Source organism: Microtus oregoni, unplaced genomic scaffold, assembly GCF_018167655.1.
Source record: "Microtus oregoni isolate MIOR12 unplaced genomic scaffold, Mior012 000003F_ref0000135, whole genome shotgun sequence".
Lineage (NCBI taxonomy): Eukaryota > Metazoa > Chordata > Mammalia > Rodentia > Cricetidae > Microtus > Microtus oregoni.
In genome coordinates, this window is record NW_024543062.1 from 40640237 (window position 1) to 40662705 (window position 22469).

At 40.4% G+C, this 22469-nt stretch overlaps 1 protein-coding gene across 1 annotated transcript in view; it reads right to left on the reverse strand.

Annotated features, from left to right (window-relative positions):
• Nucleotides 1–22469, reverse strand: part of Phlpp1 (PH domain and leucine rich repeat protein phosphatase 1) — a 222752-nt gene that overhangs the window by 62674 nt on the left and 137609 nt on the right. Inside the window, exons 5-6 of the mRNA XM_041648172.1 lie at nt 5307–5453; nt 4552–4782 (exon numbers count right to left, since the gene is read on the reverse strand). Of these exons, the coding sequence (XP_041504106.1) occupies nt 4552–4782; nt 5307–5453 (378 nt within the window). The remainder of the gene's footprint in view (nt 1–4551; nt 4783–5306; nt 5454–22469) is intronic.

Below are 22469 nucleotides of genomic sequence, written 5' to 3' on the forward strand. Positions count from 1 at the left end.
AAAGAACATGGGAAACAAACCCAGACATACTACTGCACTGGCTCCCTAGAGGAAGAGACGGATGTAAAGAAAAGTAGATGGGCAATCATAAAGGACAGAATCAAGGACAATGACCTCAAGCCACATACCGAATGGGAACACCAGAGATGGAAATATAGGTACAGGGATTCTTTATTCTCAGCATCCGAACTGATAGCCAAAGCTATTTCCATACAGAGACTACTACTCAAAGAGCAAAGTGGAGAAGACACTGAACACTGGCACCCAGGATTTGAGAAATCGTAAGAGGAAGATGGCAGCCATGATAACTACTGGACTGAGTGAAGTTACTGCAGAAAAGCAGCGAAAGACAAGCAGCAATGGATCAATATGAAAAAGATATGAAATCAATATAACGAATATAAATTTAGTTTCCAAAAACAGATGAAAACATCACTTCTTGGTACCAAGGAAGTCTACACCTCCTTTGGAAAGAAACATCTCTCTCCCAAGGTGAGAAAGCTCCAAGCTTGTGTACTTGATAAAAGGCACTGTTATTATGCATGGAGATCAAACATTCTACGGGGTTTCTGCTCTTCAATAAACAAAATAGGTATGCATACAAACGATTAAGAGAACTACCATAAAGCCACTGACCAAAACACAAGGATGAGTGACAGCAGAGCTAGAATCTGTCAACAACCAAGGGCAGCACATAGTGTCTTCAAATGTCCCTAAAACGATGCTTAAAAACATCATTCCTTCTTTCCTTGTTCTAGGTTCAAAGATTCAAAATTTGGCCTTAACCCAGAAATGTGCCTATTTCCAAATGCTCACTAAACTATCAGAATGTGCACGATGGATAAAAACAAGCCTTATTTTGGAGAAAACAGAACTGAAAGAATTTAAAGAATGTTTTATGTTCTTCCCGAAATTACACTTTGAATAACCATGATAGTATTATCTTCATTTAATATAGCAACTCACCTACCTACAAGTCACTGTATTGGTACCAAGATGATCAAAAACTCTGTTTTAATGAGGACTTAAAAAAGTCTATGAGGAAAGGAAAGGTGGCATTCCTGTGTGTAGAAGAGCAGCTCGAAGGATTATCTTCTAGCTCTAGGTGGAGAACCCAGAGCAACAGTCACCTCTTATCTGCAAAATGAGAAAAACATCTTTCCTATTCTTCAAAATAGTTAAGAAAATGAAAGAAATACCTGTGCTATAGTTCTGGGTACACTGTGAAGGGCTGTGGTCATGATCATGGCAAGGACAGGATGATGACCTCTGGCTTTATATTATCAGAGTAACAAGATGAAGTGCTTTGCACTGTTCCACAGGAGAACTATGAGTATGTGATGATATTGTAGCAATGTACAAAATATAGAGAACCTACAAAGCAAGTGCTATTGAGAAGGAAGCACCCATCTGAATCCCAAGGGTGTGGAGAGCTGGGAATAGTAGTTCACAGGAAGTGGCACTGTGGCTTCCAGATCAAAGGCAGGAACAATGCAGTTTGTGACTTTCGAGCGAGCTACAAGCTAAGTGGAAGGAGTAGTAACATGGTTGGCTATATTCATGTTCTCCTCCATTCAAAGTACTTAGCAAGGGCTTTACCTACTATATACTAACACTGTGAGATCATGGATAAGTAAGAACATTGCCTAGCAGGCCACAAGAAGGGGCTGTTTTCTAAATTTCTAAGTAATCACAGAACACACAAGCACACAGCTTCTATCACATGACTTGCTACTCAAATCTACCACTTTCATCGGCTGTTCTTCCTGTGTAACCAATCTGTCATATAGTGTGTGAACACAGCAACTATGTCAAGTCACCACACATTTCTTTCTTTCTTATTTATTTATTTATTTATTTATTACATATACAATATTCTGTCTGCATTTGTGCCTGAAGAGGGCACCAGACCTCGTTACAGATGGTTGTGAGCCACCATGTGGTTGCTGGGAATTGAACTCAGACCTTTGGAAGAGCAGGCAATGCTCTTAACCGCTGAGCCATCTCCCCAGCCCCACCACACATTTCTAAAACATGGTTTCTATCTCACTGTGGAAGAGCAGCAAGGAACGGCTTCCCAGGCTGTGCCGGAGAATACACTGAGCAGCTCTAAGACAGAGCCTCTCGTGCACAGGATTTGTATGCTAGTGGGGTGGAAGCAGGTAAAAGCTAGGAAAACTTAAGACTACTTCACAGATATGGGTGAGTATGTAAAAAAGCAAAACTAAGGATAAATGGTCCACTGGCAGCTGAATGAAACTGGTCCCAAGAAGACAGAGGGCTAAGCAAAGTTGAGGAATGATTGATTATACAGAAGAATGCCTTTGTACAATATTGTTTTAACTTGTATTGCTTTTGTTTATGCTGCATTTGCTTAATTCTGTGAAGCTGTAATTCTTTGTCTAAACTACCTGATTGGTCTAATAAAGAGCTGAATGGCCAATAGCAAGACAGGAGAAAGGAAAAGCGGGGCTGGCATGGAAAGAGTATAAACAGAAGAATCTGAGGAGGAAGAAGGGAGAGAACAAGGAGAGTAGGACATTAAGGGCCAGTCACCCAGCCATAGAATAAGGAAGATCTACAGAAGTAAGAGAAAGTTGAAAAGTCCAGAGGCAAAAGGTAGATGGGTTAAATTAAGAAAAGCTGGCTAACAGCAAGCCAAGCCAAGACCAGGCATTTATAAGTAATAATAAGCCTTGATGTGATATATATATATATATATATATATATATAGAGTCACTGAAAAAAAAGAGAGACCTAAATTCTGAGATATGAAATTATATATTAAACAACTCAGAGTTAATAACATTATGCTTGTAAATAAATTTAACCCAGGCAAAGTGTTGGTCCCTGTCCCATTCTAAAAAGTTCTCCAATTCAGATAAATTACAACTATTTCTATTTGCTAAATTAAGATTCTAGTCCTGCACACCATTAACATCACCAAGTTAGGAAAGCCCGCCTTCTTTAGTGTGAGGAGAGATGAAGCCAAGCAACTCTCCATTGGCCAACTCTCCACAAGCCAAACCACATAAGTGGGAAGAAAGGGAGCAAATAAAGGCTCTTTACTGAATGAGCTTCAGAAGAAAAGTAGGTACCAAAACAAGGACAGACCCACTTCTACAAACAGAGTGAAGACGCCAAGAAAGACAGTTGAGCAGGCTTCAGGAGTGGAAACAGGCCTCAGTCGGGTAACAACTGAACATAACCCTTTACTGGGAGTATTAGGCAACTCAACTCAATTCTCTCCACAACTCCACGAATTATGTTCTATTATTAATTGTAATTTATAAAGCAGAAGCAGAAGCATAGAAATTAACTCGCTCAAGATTTACTATGGCCAACAGGCATCAACTTCTGGTTAATGGGGGGAATAATTTAGTTGAAAAAGTACCAAACTGAGCAAGCTAGCACTAAAGACTCAGTCCTGTACATTGTTTTGTAAGAAGTCGAGTCCATAACAGGCTCTTCTTTTTCTTTTAAAAAGATAAAACTTAAAAATCTTCCTCCTTGGGCACATAAGAGATAGCTCAGCTGTTAAAAGCACTTGCTTGCCTTTGCTGAGGGCCAGGATTGAGTTCCTAGCATCTACATGGCAGCTCATAACATCATTTCTAGGGGACTCGACACCTTCTTCTGACATCAGTGGGAACAGGCGTGTATGTGGTACATACGTGTATTCAGGCAGAACACTCATACACATAGAATAAAATAAATAAATCTTTAAGAGAATGAAGACATGGATCCTCTTGCGTAAGGTAGCTCAGTGATTAAAAATCACTAGCTCAGTGGTGCAGGCACCTGCCTTTAATCCCAACACTCAAGAGGCAGAAGCAGGTGAATTTCTGTGAGTTCAAGGCCAGCCTGGTCTACAGAGCGAGTTCAAGGACAGCTTCCAAAGCTACACAGAAAAACACTATCTTGAAAAAACAAACAAGCAAAAAACCCAAAAACAAAAAAGAAAAAACCCAGTAGAACCTGACCTTCCAAAGGCTGATGACAAAGCACCCATGGGCAGCAAGGACAGTGCCAAGGCTTCTAGTTGGGTTTCAGAGTGGTTAGACTAAAATGAAGGCTCTTCTGCTTTTATGAGGGATCAGAGTAGAGGGGACAGCTAACCTTGTATCTGATTGGAGATTAATAACAGAATTTATGTTTTGTGAAGAATGATAAGCAAAACTCTGAGCCACTTGAATGGACAGAGAAGAAATTAAAACATTTTAATTTAATACGTACATTAAGTTAAGGAAAAACAAGCAAACAGAAAACAAGAGAAGCTGCACAGTATCAAATGTCTCAGACTGGGAACAATGCCCACCATGCTCTCGATGATTTCCAGTTTATATAAAGAGTCCTCTGCTCCAGTGCTCCCATATATTCAGGCGAATTAAAACTGGATTCAGGTTCACAAAACCAAAGTGGGATTTTTTTAAAGCAAGCTTCAGGGAAGAAGAAACCCCCATAATCTGTCATTTCTTCCCTCTGTGGACTAATTTACCCAACAATACAAGCCAATCACTCAAACGAGATGCATTTCTCAAAAGAGGTTACCGTAGGTCCACGTGTTTAATATGAGGCATTCTTCTTAAAGCCTGTAGTCTGAGGGTCTCCATACAGTTCCCAGCCATACAGAGCTTATCCACAGCAGTCAACTTCTCCAATACCTCCGGGACGTCAGTGAATTCATTAAAGGAAAGACCCAGATAGCTGAGCTGGTGCATGTTCATCAACTCGGCAGGAAGAGACTGGAGAAAATTCCCATCCAGCAAAAATGTCTGCAGGCTATCAAAGAAGACATAACAATTACACAGAAAAATGTACATTTTCAACATACAAGTTCATGAAGATTGCATTACTGTAACGCTGCAAAATGCATAAGGACAGGCAGAAGGTAACAATGAACAAGGGGGACAAAATTGGAAATAAGGATCTTAACCTTCTATAAAAATGGGAAATGTTACCTACTTCCTCAGCTTGCAAAGGTCTACATGGGGAAGTATGCTAACTGCAATACAAATCTGCCCCAATATGCACTTATTTTTTCTTAAAATTAATTTCTAATACTTCAGAAAATGAAAACTCTCTTATGTTTGGATATACTGATTCATAGGAACTGCAGTTTAAAACTATATTTTAGTTTTTTACAAGCCTTTGAAAAAGTAAAGTTCTAACAAGTGACCTCTACACACTACTCATGCCTTACTGCTAGATGTGAGGCCAGCACTTCCTTGGCAAACACAACAAACTAACATGATGTGAAACTTCCACGGAGCTTCCCAGATTTCCCCGTGGTTTAAAGTACGTACTTCTGCATAGCTCCAACAGCTGCTGGCACTTCTCGAAGAGTATTGCAAGACACATTCAGCTCTGCTAGGGTAGGAATGCTGCAGACTGCTGATGGAAAGACTCCTAAGTGGTTATTGGAAAGGTTAAGGCTCTTCAGCTTGGTGAACCTATCACAGGAAGACAGAAAGAAGAAACAAATGTCACAAGTGCACGGCATAGCCTGGAGGATATTCCCACTCTATTTCCGCATCTAACTGAGGTAGAACTCCATCTCTTCAAGGCATAGGGAGTAGCAAAGTGCAGAGTGAATCTGACCCAAAGGCCAGTGTTTTACCTAAAATATAAACATATATCAGAAAGCCTTGCTATTGTAAAATCAGGTTGACTGAGGAATAAGTTCTACTGGAACAACTTTTTAAACTCCATTGTTGGTGTGGGAGGTCCTTCTGTCTATGTGTTGCTTTCAATGGTTACTGAGTAAAGAATCTGCCTTGGCCTTTGATTGGGTAGAATAGAGCTAGGCAGAGGGGGAAGAGAACTAAACTGAATGCTGGGAGAAAGAAGGCAACGTCAGAGAGATGCCATGGTGTTGAAGGAGCTGCGGGCTGTGTTCCTGCCACCCGGCTCCCGGCTAGCTTATGCCCCGAAATAACGACACACAAACTGTATTCTTTTAAACACTGCTTGGCCCATTAGCTCTAGTCCTTACTGGCTAATTCTCATATCCCGATCAACCGATCTCTAATAATCTGTGTAGCACCAGTCTTACCGGGAAAGATTCAGCATGTCTGACCTGGTGGCTGGCTGCATCGCGTCTGCCCTGGAGAGGAGTGTGCGTCTGCCTCACTTCCCCTTCCTCCCAGCATTCTGTTCTGTTTACTCCGCCTACCTAATTTTCTGTCCTATCAAAGGGCCAAGGCAGTTTCTTTATTTAACCAATGACCTTCCTCCATCACCATGGAGCCGCCAGAGGAGAAAGACGCAAGCCACTAGCTGAAACCTTGCTAGTAGGCCACAAGCCTCATGGCAAAATATAAAATAATAGGAATGCGTTAATTTAATATGTAGTAAGAATATGCTAGAGTCACTGGCCAAGCAGTGTTTTATATAATACAATTTTCTGTGTGATTATTTTGGGAGTTTGGGTGGCCGGATAACAAACAAGTGGCCTCCTACTACACATTGTCTTTTACACAATTAACACTCGAGTAAAGATGGTCCTGAGGAGCCAGAACAAGCCAAGCTGGGAAACACGGATTTCTGAGGCTTCAGACAAGTCCAAAATTTGTTCTTCTCACCTCCAACCCCAACCTAGTACAAGAAACAATCAAAGCCCATATCCTAGATGCCCAAGGCTCTGTAATGACAGATTTAGGAACCAGTTAACACCATCCCCCAATTCCACACAGTACTTTCTGTTGCTGCCCACACAGCCTTCTCAAGACCTCTTCTCGCTTCATCTCGATGACATTTCCTTCCCAGAGCCCCTCCTAACTCTCCTTAGTCCCCTTTCCTAAGACTGACACCCTCAGCCTGTGTTTTCCTTGTCTTCTTCTTGCACTACAGTCACTTTCCGTGAAAATCTCACCGCTGCCTCAACAGTTTGCTCAATCCAATCACAACCGTCTCTGTTTCAAGCCATCTACCTCTTCGACCAAAAACTAAACTTACCAAATCTTTATCCCACCCCAACATATCTTTTCATCTGCTCTATTTCTGGTGAGATCCTTTAATTTTCTCAGTTGTCCAAGCTACTGCAGGAACTATTTCTAATTCTCACGCTTGTGTACATTTGCATCATCTCTTCATATGAGAGGACAATCAGTTAATTGTTTCAGAATCTTCTCCCAGAAGGTTATACTTTGCCAGGAGCAAAGTATGATCACATGACTTATCTACTAAAATTTATAGCAATAAAGCTGTAGTCCAAAAGAAATGTAAAGTTATTCAGCATAGAAAACTGATAATGTACCTACTGAACAAAGCCAACTGTTACCATGGCTTTTAAATAACGGTTATTTTACTGGATGCATGGATGTAGCGGGGCAGTGGTGGCAAATGTCTTTAATCCCAGCACTCGGGAGGCAGAGGCAGGTGAATTTCTATGAGTTCGAGGCCAACCTGGCTTAGTTCCAGGACAGGTCCCAGAGCTACAAAGAAACTCTGCCTCCCCCCACCTCAAAAAATTGTTTAACTGAATTGCCATTTTAAGTTATTTTAATATTGTACTTTGATCCATTAGAATTTCAAAAAGATTGTTTATTCTGCTTAGATACATCCTCTCATCCTCTCCAATATAAGAAGAGTGGATAGGCTCTGCTATTCAAAGTACAGTGGTTAGCAAAGGATGCTCGGGGCCCTCCTAAGAAGTTTCTCATTAAATCCCAAGGTCAAACTATTTTTACAAATAAAAAATTCCAACTTGCTCTGTGCTCCTTTTGCTTTTTCAGGTATTGAACAGACTGTACAAATTGACCATCCTTGTGAAAGCACATCTAACTGAAGGCAGAGAATCCAGACAGAAAGTCACAGATTTTCAAAAGCAGAAAACAATGACATCGATGTTGATATTTGTGTTATGTAAAATGGTTTCCATTCCCTTGACCATCCCCCTTACCAGCTGCAGGACCCAGGAAAGTGGGCCCTGTACTTGGGCAGCACAGTAGAGCTGACTGTTGGCGAAGGTGTAGGTGAGTCAGCCCCGATGTGGTGAGCATGGGAGAGCTGTCCCCATTACTCATCTGTCATGTGGTAACATGGGCAGAGGGGGATGCCCTAACACAACACCCACACACACACCACTGTCCATCAAGCCCTGAGGCAAGAGATCGAGCTGGCTCCGGGGTCTCAAGAGCTCCCTATCCTTCATCAGCTGCAGCATTTGGAGAGTAGCCCCTACACCTCACCTGGGCAACAGAGTAGAGCTGGCCCTGAAGGTGGAGATTTGGAAGAACCCACCCTTAGGACTCAAAAGCAGAAGAACTGGCCCTGCCCCTTGCTATCTCTGCAAGGGTGAATTCTCCAGGGCACTGCAAGAGAGCTCACCCTAGTGGTGAGGAACTGGTCCAAAACCAGAGCCCTGTATTGGTCCAATCCAACATTCACCCTACCTGTGATCTACTGGAGCACCAAGGGTGGGGCTGGGGATGGGGTGGGGATTGGTTCTGCAAACCCAGGGATCTCCACAACACAGGGCAGCAACAGGATGTCCAGGAAAAGCCCCAGTGAGGGCTCAGCATTGGTGGTGTAGGAGAGACCAGGGGCCTCAAACCAAATCAATTATTCTTTATTGTGAACGCCTACATGTAAAGATGTATGGATGGATAAAGGGATTTACTGTGTTACACTGCAGCTTCCATGACAAGATTTTCTCCTTCCTTTTTTTTTCTCTTAAATTTTATTTTGTTTTGTTTGGGGAGGGGGCAGGATTGGGATGCATTGTGTGAAAACACAAAAAATAAAAAGAAAGTAAAAAATTGGTTTTCATTTTAAAAAGTCAATATTATATAAACTTTGGGGTTTTTGTTATTGTTGTTGGTTTTTCGAGACAGGGTTTCTCTGAGCTTTGGAGCCTGTCCTGGAACTAGCTCTTGTAGATCAGGCTGGCCTCGAACTCATAGAGATCCACCTGCTTCTGCCTCTCAGGTGCTGGGATTAAAGGTGTGAACCACCAACACCCATATATAAATCTGTTTTAATTTCTAATTAATTAAAATATAACGTTTACATAAAGGAAGTATACTGCTCTGATGTTTTTCAGTTTTTGAGATAAACTACAGAACACCACTAAATATGATGTGCAGACAATTTTTTTCTCTCATTAACTATGTCCCAAATATTGTATAAGATATACTCATGCTAAAAACTAATCATCTATAACTCAACTTTAACTGGTACTTGCTTCATCCCTTTTCCCCCTCAGATATGGTGGCTTTTCCTCAGATAAAACCACTGTTCCCATTCAAACAAAATCATGGCCCTCTTTCTAGATGCTTCCCACATTTGGCGAGAAAAGGGTACAGCTTGAAATTTTGTGCACTATTAAATTGAGAATTTAAAAAAGAAGATCTTCTAGGAAGGAAATTGATCTGCTAGACATATAGCTTTCCAGAAAGTGGAGAACAAAGATTACAACATCAGTGAGTATTCAAGAAGGGAACCAGAAGGCCTGGCTTTGGGAGAAGATAAGAACGCAGCAAGGCAAGGTAAAACTTACTTATGCAAACAAATGTACGACAATTCTATCACTACTGAGAATAAACAAAAGAGTAAAAGAGTCAAAAGAAGCTGACATGCTTAAATGGAAAGGGGCTCTTAAGAGGTCTCAACTAAATGAGAGATCCTAGAGGACTTAGGGAGTAACAATGATCCCTAGGGGCCAAGCATCCTCTAAAGAACTCCGAACAAGGCTACACCTAACAGGTCCATTGAATGGACCACACATTCAAATACACGAGTCTCTGGGACCATACCTGTTCAAACCACCACAGGTATACTGATTAAACAAAATTTATCACTAAAATTATTTCACCTGTTTCATTTGTGTTTCTCATAATGCAGATGGCCAATGAGTTATTTAATGTGGAAAAGGAATAAAAAGCAAGATCTCAAATTCCCCACCCAAATGATATGCTTCCAGAGCTTGTGAGGGTCTCTTCCCTGGTCCTACCCTCTCTCCTACACATGCACCACAGGCTCACAGTACAGCATCTGGGCTACAGTGTGACACTCATAAGGTAAGAAAAGGAACTAGAGATGAGATGCAGTGTAGGCTGCTGCTATACACAGTACACCCAGGGCTTGTACGGGTCGAATCTGCATCTATGCCTATAGTACACTGTGTTTTCCACGTTACGGAAGGAACATATTTCACCTTTTTCTAGCTGGACTATAATTTAAACATCCAAATACATAGCTTGTGAACCTCTACTTACATTCTTCTAGAGCTGTGAACTGTAGGAGCTAACTCTGATTGACAAGTACTTTCACAAGTCCCTTCTCGCCACATCTCACACAGCCTGGCTCATCCCTGAACAGCCAATTCCCAAAGAGGGTGGGGGATAAAAAAGCACAGTGAGAGTAAAGATTATTTATTTGGAAAAATTCAAGTTACTATCCAAAATACACCAACAATAAATTTCTCTTGTTTCAGCAACTCTGACACTTAACTTTCCTAGAGATAGCTTTCTGCATATGCAGAAACAGATTATATAGCACTGTAGATTCAAAACTCCTGCTAGAAAAAGATCACAGGAGTGTTTGCATAGAACGCATATACCTCTGCTACTCACAGTGGTAATAAATACGCACAGACAATGAACATGTTCTGGGAGACAGAGATGAAAATGACCAGCTACCTTTTCATCATTTTGCTCACTTAAAAATAGAGAAAAAGGACGAGAAATCACAACATCCTACAAACACAACACAGTATAAAGTGCTAAGCTCAAGAGGCTGGAGAGCTGTCACAGTGGTTAAGAGCACTGCTTCTGCAGAGGACTGCTGCTCTTTCTAACCTCTAGTCCTCCAGGACTCCATAACCCTTATCATTCTAGAACAGGCATAAGTACAGACGAGCACACACACAGAAAAATAAAATAAATCTTTACAAAAGACTTTAATGTCAGATAAATAATGTGTATATAAAATCAGTTCTAGAATAACACTAGCTGATTTGTAAGAAAAAAGTTAAACATGAGCATTTGGCAAAATAGTTTTTTTTAATTAATTAATTTATTTATTAAAGATTTCTGCCTCCTCCCCGCCACCGCCTCCCATTTCCCTCCCCCTCCCCCGATCAAGTCCCCTTCCCTCATCAGCTCAAAGAGCAATCAAGGTTCCCTGACCTGTGGGAAGTCTAAGGACCACCCACCTCCATCCAGGTCTAGTAAGGTGAGCATCCAAACTGCCTAGGCTCCCCCAAAGACAGTACGTGCAGTAGAATCATAAACCCATTGCCATTGTTCTTGAGTTCTCAGTAGTCCTCAGTGTCCTCTATGTTCAGCAAGTCCGGTTTTATCCCATGCTTTTTCAGACCCAGGCCAGCTGGCCTTGTTGAGTTCCCGATAGAACATCCCCATTGTCTCAGTGTGTGGGTGCACCCCTCGCGGTCCTGAGTTCCTTGTTCATGCTCTCTCTCCTTCTGCTCCTGATTTGGACCTTGAGATTTCAATCCAGTGCTCCAATGTGGGTCTCTGTCTCTGTCTCCTTTCATCGCCTAATGAAGGTGGATGCCTATATGTTTTTCTTTGGGTTCACCTTCTTATTTAGCTTCTCTAGGATTGCGAATTATAGGCTCAATGTCCTTTATTTATGGCTAGAAACCAAATATGAGTGAGTACATCCCATGTTCCTCTTTCTGGGTCTGGCTTACCTCACTCAGGATAGTGTTTTCTATTTCTATCCATTTGCATGCAAAATTCAAGAAGTCCTTGTTTTTTACTGCTGAGTAGTACTCTAATGTGTAGATATTCCACACTTTCTTCATCCACTCTTCCATTGAAGGGCATCTCGGTTGTTTCCAGGTTCTGGCTATTACAAACAATGCTGCTATGATTATAGTTGAGCACACACTTTTGTCATATGATAGGGCATCTCTTGGGTATATTCCCAAGAGTGGTATTGATGGGTCCAGGTCGAATTTCCTGAGAATCCGCCACACTGCTTTCCAGAGTGGTTGCACAAGTTTGCGTTCCCACCAGCAATGGATGAGGGTACCCCTTTCTCAACAACCTCTCCAGCAAAGGCTATCATTGGTGTTTTTGATTTTAGCCATTCTGACAGGTGTAAGATGGTATCTTAAAGTTGTCTTGATTTGCATTTCCCTGAAGGCTAAGGAAGTTGTGCATGACCTTAAGTGTCTTTGGGCCATTTGAACTTCTTCTGTTGAGAATTCTCTGTTCAGCTCAGTGCCCCATTTTATAATTGGGTTGATTAGCCTTTTACGGTCTAGTTACTTGAGTTCTCTATATATTTTGGAGATCAGACCTTAGTCATTTGCGGGGTTGGTGAAGATCTTCTCCCAGTAAGTGGGTTGCCTTTTTGTCTTAGTGACAGTGTCCTTTGCTTTACAGAAGCTTCTCAGTCTCAGGTGGTCCCATTTATTCAATGAGGCCCTTAATGTCTGTGCTGCTGGGGATATATATAGGAAGTGGTCTCCTGTGCCCATGTGTTGTAGAGTACTTCCCACTTTCTCTTCTATCAGGTTCAGTGTGTTCAGACTGATATTGAGGTCTTTAATCCATTTGGACTTGAGTTTTGTGCATGGTGATAGATATGGATCTATTTTCATTCTTCTACAGATTGACATCCAGTTTTGCCAGCACACTTTGTTGAAGATGCTCTCTTTTTTCCATTGTATACTTTTAGCTCCTTTATCGAAAATCGGGTGTTCATAGGTTTGTGGGTTAAAGTCAGGGTCTTCTATTCGATTCCATTGGTTGACTTCTCTGTTTTTATGCCAATACAAAGCTGTTTTCAATACTGTAGCTCTGTAATAGAGTTTGAAATCAGGGATGGTAATGCCTCCAGACAATCGTTTATTGTATAAGACTGTTTTGGCTATCCTGGGTTTTTTTGTTTTTCCATATAAAGTTGATTATTGTCCTCTCCAGATCTGTGAAGAATTTTGATGGGATTTTGATGGGGACTGCATTGAATCTATAGATTGCTTTTGGTAGAATTGCCATTTTTACTATGTTGATCCTCCCAATCCAAGAGCAAGGGAGATCCATCCATTTTCTGGTGTCCTCTTTAATTTCTTTCTTCAAAGACTTAAAGTTCTTGTCAAATAGATCTTTCACTTCCTTGGTCAGAGTTACCCCAAGATACTTTATGCTTTTTGTGGCTATCGTGAAAGGTGATGCTTCTCTGATTTCCCTCTCTGCTTCTTTATCCTTAGTGTATAGGAAGGCCACTGATTTTTTGGAGTTGATCTTATATCCTGCCACATTACTAAAGGTGTTTATCAGCTGTAGGAGTTCTTTGGTAGAGTTTTTGGGGTCGCTTATGTATACTACCATATCATCTGCAAATAACGAAAGCTTAATTTCTTCCTTTCCAATACGAATCCCCTTGATCCCATTATGTTGTCTTATTGCTATTGCTAGAACTTCAAGCACTATATTGAAGAGGTATGGAGAGTGGACAGCCTTGTCGTGTTCCTGATTTTAGTGGGATGGCCTTGAGTTTTTCTCCGTTTAATTTAATGTTAGCTGTCGGCTTGCTGTATATAGCTTTTATTATATTTAGGTATGACTCTTGTATCCCTAATCTCTCCAAGACCTTTATCATAAAGGGTGTTGAATTTTGTCAAATGCTTTTTCAGCATCTAACGAAATGATCATATGGTTTTTTTTTCTTTCAGTTTATTTATATGGTGGATTACATTGATAGATTTGCATATGTTGTACCAGCCTTGCATCTCTGGGATGAATCCTACTTGATCATAATGGATAATTTTTCTAATGTGTTCTTGGATTCGGTTTGCCAGTATTTTGTTGAGAATTTTTGCGTCGATATTCATGAGTGAGATAGGCCTGTAATTCTCTTTCCTGGTTGGGTCTTTGTGTGGTTTTGGTATCAGGGTAACTGTAGCTTCATTATAGGAATTTGGCAATGACTCTTCTGTTTCTATATTGTGAAATACATTAAGGAGTATAGGTATTAGGTCTTCTTGGAAGTTCTGGTAGAATTCTGCATTGAAACCATCTGGTCCTGGGCTTTTTTTGGAAGGGAGATTTTTGATAACAATTTCTAGTTCATCGCGACTAACAGGTCTATTTATATCGTTCACCTGGTATTGGTTTAGCTTTGGTATATGGTACTTATCTAAAAAAATGTCCATTTCTTTTGCATTTTCCAGTTTTGTGGCATACAGGCTTTTGTAGTAAGATCTAATGATTCTCTGAATTTCCTCTGTGTCTGTGGTTGGCAAAATAGTTTTTAAAAAACCTTATTTTAAACTGCCATTTCAATTCTATTGTATTTACCCAGGCTACAGATTTGTCCTTATAACTGTTCAATATACATAAGAAGAGAATAAATGCATTGAAGAGTTTAGATTAGTAAAAAAATATACATTTTAAAGATGATTGTAACAATGATTGCATAATAATAGGGGAAGGCTGATGGTTAAAAAGGTAAAAATTCGAAACAAAAAGCTGGTTCCTGGAGAAAATCAACAAGATTGATAAACCCCTATCCAAACTAATCAAACGACAGAGAGAGAACACGCAAATTAATAAGATCAGAAATGAAAAGGGGGACATAACCACAGACACAGAGGAAATTCAGGGAGTCATTAGATCTTACTACAAAAGCCTGTATGCCACAAAACTGGAAAATGTAAAAGAAATGGACATTTTTTTAGATAAATACCATTTACGAAAATTAAACCAGGACCAGGTGAACAATCTAAACAGACCTGTCAGTCATGAAGAATTAGAAGCTGTTATCAAAAACCTCCCTACCAAAAAAAAGCCCAGGACCAGATGGTTTCAATGCAGAATTCTACCAGAACTTCCAAGAAGACCTAATACCTATACTCCTTAATGTATTCCACAATATAGAAACAGAAGGGTCATTACCAAATTCCTTTTATGAAGCCACAGTTATTCTGATACCAAAACCACTCAAAGACCCAACCTGGAAAGAGAACTACAGGCCAATCTCACTCATGAATATCGACGCAAAAATCCTCAACAAAATACTGGCAAACCGAATTCAAGAACACATTCGAAAAATTATCCATTATGATCAAGTAGACTTCATTCCTGAGATGCAGGGCTGGTTCAACATACGCAAATCTATCAATGTAATCCAGCATATAAATAAACTGAAAGAAAAAAAACCATATGATCATTTCATTAGATGCTGAAAAAGCATTTGGCAAAATTCAACATCTATTTATGTTAAAAGTCTTGGAGAGATTAGGGATACAAGGGTCATACCTAAATATAATAAAAGCTATATACAGCAAGCCGACAGCTAACATCAAATTAAACGGAGAGAAACTCAAAGCCATCCCGCTTAACTCAGGAACACGACAAGGCTGTCCACTCTCGCCATACCTCTTCAATACAGTGCTTGAAGTTCTAGCAATAGCAATAAGACAACATAATGGGATCAAGGGGATTCGAACTGGAAAGGAAGAAGTTAAACTTTCGTTATTTGCAGATGATATGATAGTGTACATGAGCGACCCCCAAAACTCCACCAAAGAACTTTTACAGCAGATAAACAGCTTTAGTAATGTGGCAGGATACAAGATCAACTCCAAAAAATCAGTCGCGCTCTTATACACAAAGGATATGGAAGCAGAGAGGGAAATCAGAGAAGCTTCATCATTCACGATAGCCACAAACAGCATAAAATATCTTGGGGTAAATCTAACCAAGGAAGTGAAAGATCTATTTGACAAGTACTTTAAGGCATTGAAGAAAGAAATTGAAGAGGATACCAGAAAATGGATGGATCTCCCTTGCTCTTGGATTGGGAGGATCAACATAGTAAAAATGGCAATTCTACCAAAGGCAATTTATAGATTCAATGCAATCCCCATCAAGGTCCCATCAAAATTCTTCACAGATCTGGAGAGGACAATAATCAACTTTATATGGAAAAACAAAAAACCCAGGATAGCCAAAACAGTCTTATACAATAAACGATTGTCTGGAGGCATTACCATCCCTGATTTCAAACTCTATTACAGAGCTACAGTATTGAAAACAGCTTTGTATTGGCATAAAAACAGAGAAGTCAACCAATGGAATCGAATAGAAGACCCTGACTTTAACCCACAAACCTATGAACACCCGATTTTCGATAAAGGAGCTAAAAGTATACAATGGAAAAAAGAGAGCATCTTCAACAAAGTGTGCTGGCAAAACTGGATGTCAATCTGTAGAAGAATGAAAATAGATCCATATCTATCACCATGCACAAAACTCAAGTCCAAATGGATTAAAGACCTCAATATCAGTCTGAACACACTGAACCTGATAGAAGAGAAAGTGGAAAATACCCTACAACACATGGGCACAGGAGACCACTTCCTATGTATAACCCCAGCAGCACAGACATTAAGGGCAACATTGAATAAATGGGACCTACTTAAACTGAGAAGCTTCTGTAAAGCAAAGGACACTGTCACTAAGACACAAAGGCAACCTACTGACTGGGAGAAGATCTTCACCAACCCAGCAACAGACAAAGGTCTGATCTCCAAAATATATAGAGAACTCAAGAAACTAGACTTTAAAATGCTAATTAACCCAATTAAAAAATGGGGCACTGAGCTGAACAGAGAATTCTCAACAGAAGAAGTTCAAATGGCCAAAAGACACTTAAGGTCGTGCTCAACTTCCTTAGCAATCAGGGAAATGCAAATCAAAACAACTTTGAGATATCATCTTACACCTGTCAGAATGGCTAAAGTCAAAAACACCAAGGATAACCTTTGCTGGAGAGGCTGTGGGGGAACGGGTACCCTCATCCATTGCTGGTGGGAATGCAATCATGTGCAACCACTGTGGAAGTCAGTGTTTCGATTTCTCAGGAAATTCGGGCTCAACCTACCCCTGGACCCAGCAATACCACTCCTGGGAATATACCCAAGAGATGCTCTATCATATGACAAAAGCATTTGTTCAACTATGTTCATAGCAGTATTATTTGTAATAGGCAGAACCTGGAAACAACCTAGATGTCCTTCAATGGAAGAATGGATGAAGAAAGTGTGGAATATCTACACATTAGAGTACTACGCTGCGGTAAAAAACAATGACTCCTCGAATTTTGCATGCAAATGGATGGAAATAGAAAACACTATCCTGAGTGAGGTGTCCCAGACCCAAAAAGATGAACATGGGATGTACTTGCTCATAATTGGTTTCTAGCCATAAATAAGGGTCACGGAGTCTACAATAGGTGAACCTAAAGAAGCTAAGTAAGAAGGTGAACCCAAGGAAAAATATATAGTTATCCTCTTGGCTAAGGGAAGTAGACCAAATTGCCGGGGAGAAAATTGGGATCTTGGGGGTGGGGTGGGATGTGGGTAAGTTTAGATGGGGAGAGAAAAGGTAGAAGGGAAGGAGGGGGGACTTGGGGAAACAGGAGGATTGGGATAAAGGAAGGGTGGATAGGGGAGCACGGAACCACAATTCTTAGTTAAGGGAGCCACTTTAGGGTGGGCAAGAGACTTGACCCTAGAGGGGCTCCCAAGTGCCCAAGATGAGGTTCCCAGTTAGTTCCTTGGGCAGCTGAGGATAGGGAACATGAAATGACCCTATCCTAGAGCAATACTGACGAATATCTTGCATATCATCATAGAACCTTCATCTGGTGATGGATAGAGATAGAGACAGAGACCCACACAGGAGCACTGGACTGAGCTCCCAAAGTCCCAATGAGGAGCCGAAGGAGGGAGAACATGAGCAAAGAAGTCGGGACCACGAGGGGTGCACCCACCCACTGAGACAGTGGAGCTGATCTATTGAGAGCTCACCAAGGCCAGCTGGACTGTGACCGAAAAAGCATGGGATAAAACCGGACTCTCTGAACATGGCGAACAATGAGGGCTGATGAGACGCCAAGGACAATGGCACGGGGTTTTGATCCTACTTAATGTGCTGGCTTTGTGGGAGCCTAGCCAGTTTGGATGTTCACCTTCCTAGATATGGACGGAGGGGGGAGGACCTAGGACTTACCACAGGGCAGGGAATCTGGACTGCTCTGTGGACTGGAGAGGGAGGGGGAGAGGAGTGGGCTAGGGGGAGAAGGGTGGGAGGAGGGGGAGAAGGGTGGGTGGACAGGGAGGGAAATGGGAGGCTGGGAGGAGGTGGAAACTTGTTTTTTGTTTTTTTTTTCTCCTTTTCTCAATAAAAAAAAATTAAAAAAAAAGCTAAAAATTCAAGGAAAAATCATTAAAAATCTTATTACACTTATTACAGTGAGGGAATATGTGTACTTGTGATGGTCTGAATGAGAATGACCCCCAAAGGCTCACGTATTTAGATACTTGGTTCTAGCTTGCAGAACTGTTTGGGAAGGATTAGAGGGTGTGGCCTTGCTAAAGGAAGTATATTACTGGGGTAAGCTTTGAAGCTTCAAAAGACTCATACCATTCCCAGTGTCCCTCTCTACCAAGTGGTTGTTTCTCCAGATGTGAGCTTTCAACTACTGTTACAGTGCCATGCCTGCCTCATGCTCCCCATCTCTAAAGCTATGAGCACCAAGTTAATCACTCTCTTCTATAAGCTGCCTTGGCTATGTGTTTAATCAGGGAAATAGAAATGTAACCAATGTTATTTTATACATACACATCTCAGAGCACACAGTCTCAAGGCTAAAGAAAGTTAATTAAGTGCACAGCCCTAAATCCTTATAATGAAATTTACACCAATGTTTAAATTTATAAACTTAAAAATAGGATTAATGTCCTTATAAAAGAGGGAGGCTGAAGGGCAGACCTTCACCTCACCATGTGAGAAATTTGGGGAGAAAGTACAGACTCAAAAATAAGCTCCGAAAGAAAGAAAGAAAGAAAGAAAGCGAGAAAGAAAGAAAGAGAGAGAGAGAGAAAGAGAGAGAGAGAAAGAAAGAAAGAAAGAAAGGGAAGGAAGGAAGGAAGGAAGGAAGAAAGAAAGAAGAAAAAAGATAAGTAACCTCCCAATAAACACCAAATCTACTGGTATATTGGCCTTAGGCATTCCAGCCTCTATTGAATTATAAACAATAAATTCATGTCGCTTTCCAATTAGTCATTGTGTAGGAAGGACCAGAACTGTGGTCCAATTCCAACACAAGGAGTGACCACCTGAGTCTCGGATCCACTGTCACTTAGAGGAGCGATCACTGGAGACACAGAACCCACTGCACCAATTGGAGGAAAAGATGTGCAGAGAAGGTAAGAATATGCTAGACAACAAGAAGAGCATCGTGGCACCCCAAATACTAGTGTTTCTATAGCAGCAAGACTAGAACACCCCAACACAGATGAAGCAGAAGAAAACAACCTAAAAATAACTTTAGGAAGTTGTTTGAGGCCCTTAAAGAGAAAATAAAAAATTCCTCAAGAAAGAGGAGGAAAAGACAAAAAACTGGAAGAAATCAATAAATTCCTGAAAGTAAACAAAGAAAAAGCAATCAAACAAGTGAAAGAAACGATTCAAGACTTGAAAACCAAATACTCATTGTAAGGTATAATACTAGAACAGTCAGAGCAGACTAAAATACTGGGCATTGTCCTAATTTCAGGTATTTTTTTTTTTAAAATCAAGAATAGAAGAGGACTCTGAAGTTGTCTTATTTCCCAACGTCACAGGTAAAATGCTATAAGAAAGTTGTGTGACTACTGGATACAGCCTTGACATCTTTCAACATATCACCATTAAGAATTCAATAGAATTCTACCTGTACATGTTATAAGAACTAGCAGTCACAATTCTTAGCCACGGGTCAAAGGAAGTATTGTAGAAAAGAAAATGCTACCTCTTCACTCATTTTCTCCTATCAAGCCAACAGGGATGCTTTTTCAAATACCTTATTTTTTTTTTATAGAAGTCAAATCCAGAATAGTGTTCCTAAACTTCCAAAAATAAGAAGACTGACTTCACTTTCCAAAGCAAGCAGTCTACTTCAGAAAAATAAAAGTAGCCCATGCCCATTGGTCCATCATCAGAGTACAGAGGGGGAAATAAACATGTACAGAGAACCTAATGAAGAATAATCTTAGCCAATAAAATGACACTGTATGATACAGTGTTACAGCACAACATCAAACAGACAACATCGGGCAATGCGAGAGTTTAGACTGTTTGACTTACAAGACACTCCAAGGCACATTTTTGCTCCTCAGTACTGGCAGAGGAGTGTCCAAGCACTGGACAGACTCCAAAATTTTCAGAGACAAGATCAGGAGCTTGCTCATTATAAGCAATCTTGACATCCCATTCAAGGTAGGTACCATAAAAGTCCCATGTATAAGGAAGTGCAATTACTTGTTAGGAATGGGTCTCAAGCGCCAGGTGCAGAGTGGGGTCAGGGCAGGCTAGTGGAAGGAAATGGTAATCGCACTACGGGTCAGGTTGGTGGCAGTTCCTGATGTGCACCTCTTACTCTATTTACATCCTAGCAGCACGGACACTGGAAAGGAAATGCCCAAAGTGCTAACATATGAAAGGGTGCTGTCTATTAGTCCACGCCATTAAGGCCTTCACTGTTCTTTCTGCAGCTTCACAGACATAACTAAAAAGTAACAGAAAGGAAAACTTGCCCTCAAAAACTACTACTGCAGAGACAGAGCAGTCATTACTTTTGTCCCTTCCCCTTAAATCCAGGGCAACACCACCATGCAAATGTGTTACTGTCTGTTCTGGCTAGTCTATGTCAACTTAAGAAGGGAGCCTCAACTGAGAAAATGCCTCCATAAAAGCAGAGTACAGGCAAGCTTGTAAAGCATGTTGTTAATTAGTCATAGATGGGAAAGGGGACAGCCAACCAGAGCTAGTGGTCTTGGGTTCTGCTCCATGGAAAGCAAGCCAACAAGTCAATAACTCCTCTATGACCTCTGCATCAGCTCCTGTCTCTAGGTTCCTGTCCAGCTTGAGTTCCTGTTCTGACTTCCCTCAGTCATGGTGTTTCATCACAGGAACAGTAACCCTAACTAAGACACTGTCTATACTTAGTTTTAAAGAAAATTTTTAAATTAAATTTTGAGGTATAATCTTTGTGACTACTCCCTTAAGCTAAAGGTATTTAGATCCACAAACCAGAAGAGTAATTAGCTTCTTACACTGATTAGAAATGTTAAAACACACCAATTTATGTACACAATATTTCTACTATTATTTATCAGCTTTATGAGTTTGCAAAACAGCAACCCCACAGCTGCAAGCTTATTTCATTCTGGCTTCCAAGGAACTACTTAGGAGCAAATAAGCCCCACAGTACATGAAGTGGAGCATCCAAGGGCTGGAAAGGAAAAAAAAGCTAGTGTTCTACAGTGTCAAAGTTGAGAGGACTGAATAAATACAGAAGTAAAACACACAAAACTCTTCATAAACTTTTTCCTTCTGGGCTTATTTGTCAAGGTTATGAAACATCCTTGATTTTTCTAGTTTCTTAGAATTTGTTCTATCTATCTACACTCAGTAACATACTAAAATTCCTTTTGTACAAGACACAAAATAGATATATGTATTTTTACATGTTTAGGAAATAAACCAAGTAGTATGATGATTATTTCAGACATGATATTAATTAGTCTTTGTTACATATAAGTTTAATATTTTGTCCAAGAACAAAGCACACTTATGATGGAGTGTCTGGATGGTTTTGTTTTGTGAGGTCTTCATACTAGAGACTGAACCCAAGGACTCACTCATTTCAGGTGCAAACACTCAAGTGAGCTGTGGCATTTACCCTAGTAGTTCTATTTTTGATCATATCCATAAGTACTCAAAGTGAGCATGACAGTGAATTGACAGAGAAAAATTAGTACTATTTTTTGAACTATTTTCCCATTATTAAAACCATTTTCCCATTATTATTATTATTATGATTATGACTACTAAAGCAGAATTTACTAGTTAAACAAGCGCTATACTAGTGAGCTATATCCTATATCCCTAGTCCATTTTCTTTAATCATTATTCAACATCACTGTGCTAGTTAAAAACAATTCAATAGGAGAAAGGACTTTCATTTCAGAGCAACAGCTCTTGTTAAAATTGTGATTTACCTACTGTGGAACATACTTTTAGAAATTAAAACTTTGACTCAATGTTAAGTCATTAAGGACTGGCTGTAAGCTTAGCTGTGGGCTTAGTCCTCACTCTGTACCAGTTCATCCTTACAGGCTCAGGTGACCTATGCATGGAGAGTTGCCAGGCTACAGTCCTAAGAACACTCACTGGACGTGCTGCCACAAGAACGTTGCCTTTATTTGATAACCAAAATAAGACATGCACATTTATCACAGAAAACTAGAGAAGTATGTAAAGAACAAGTTATGAGCTCTTCCTACTCTTTGCAGTTCCACCTCCCCTGCAAGTTCAGTTCACATCCACATCCAGGATACTGATGTTCAATTTTATTGCCAGGGCTCTGTTTTAGCCTAATTCTGAAATCCAAAAGATCCTGAAGGAAAAAAAAAATTGAAAGCTCTGGCATTGACTCAATTG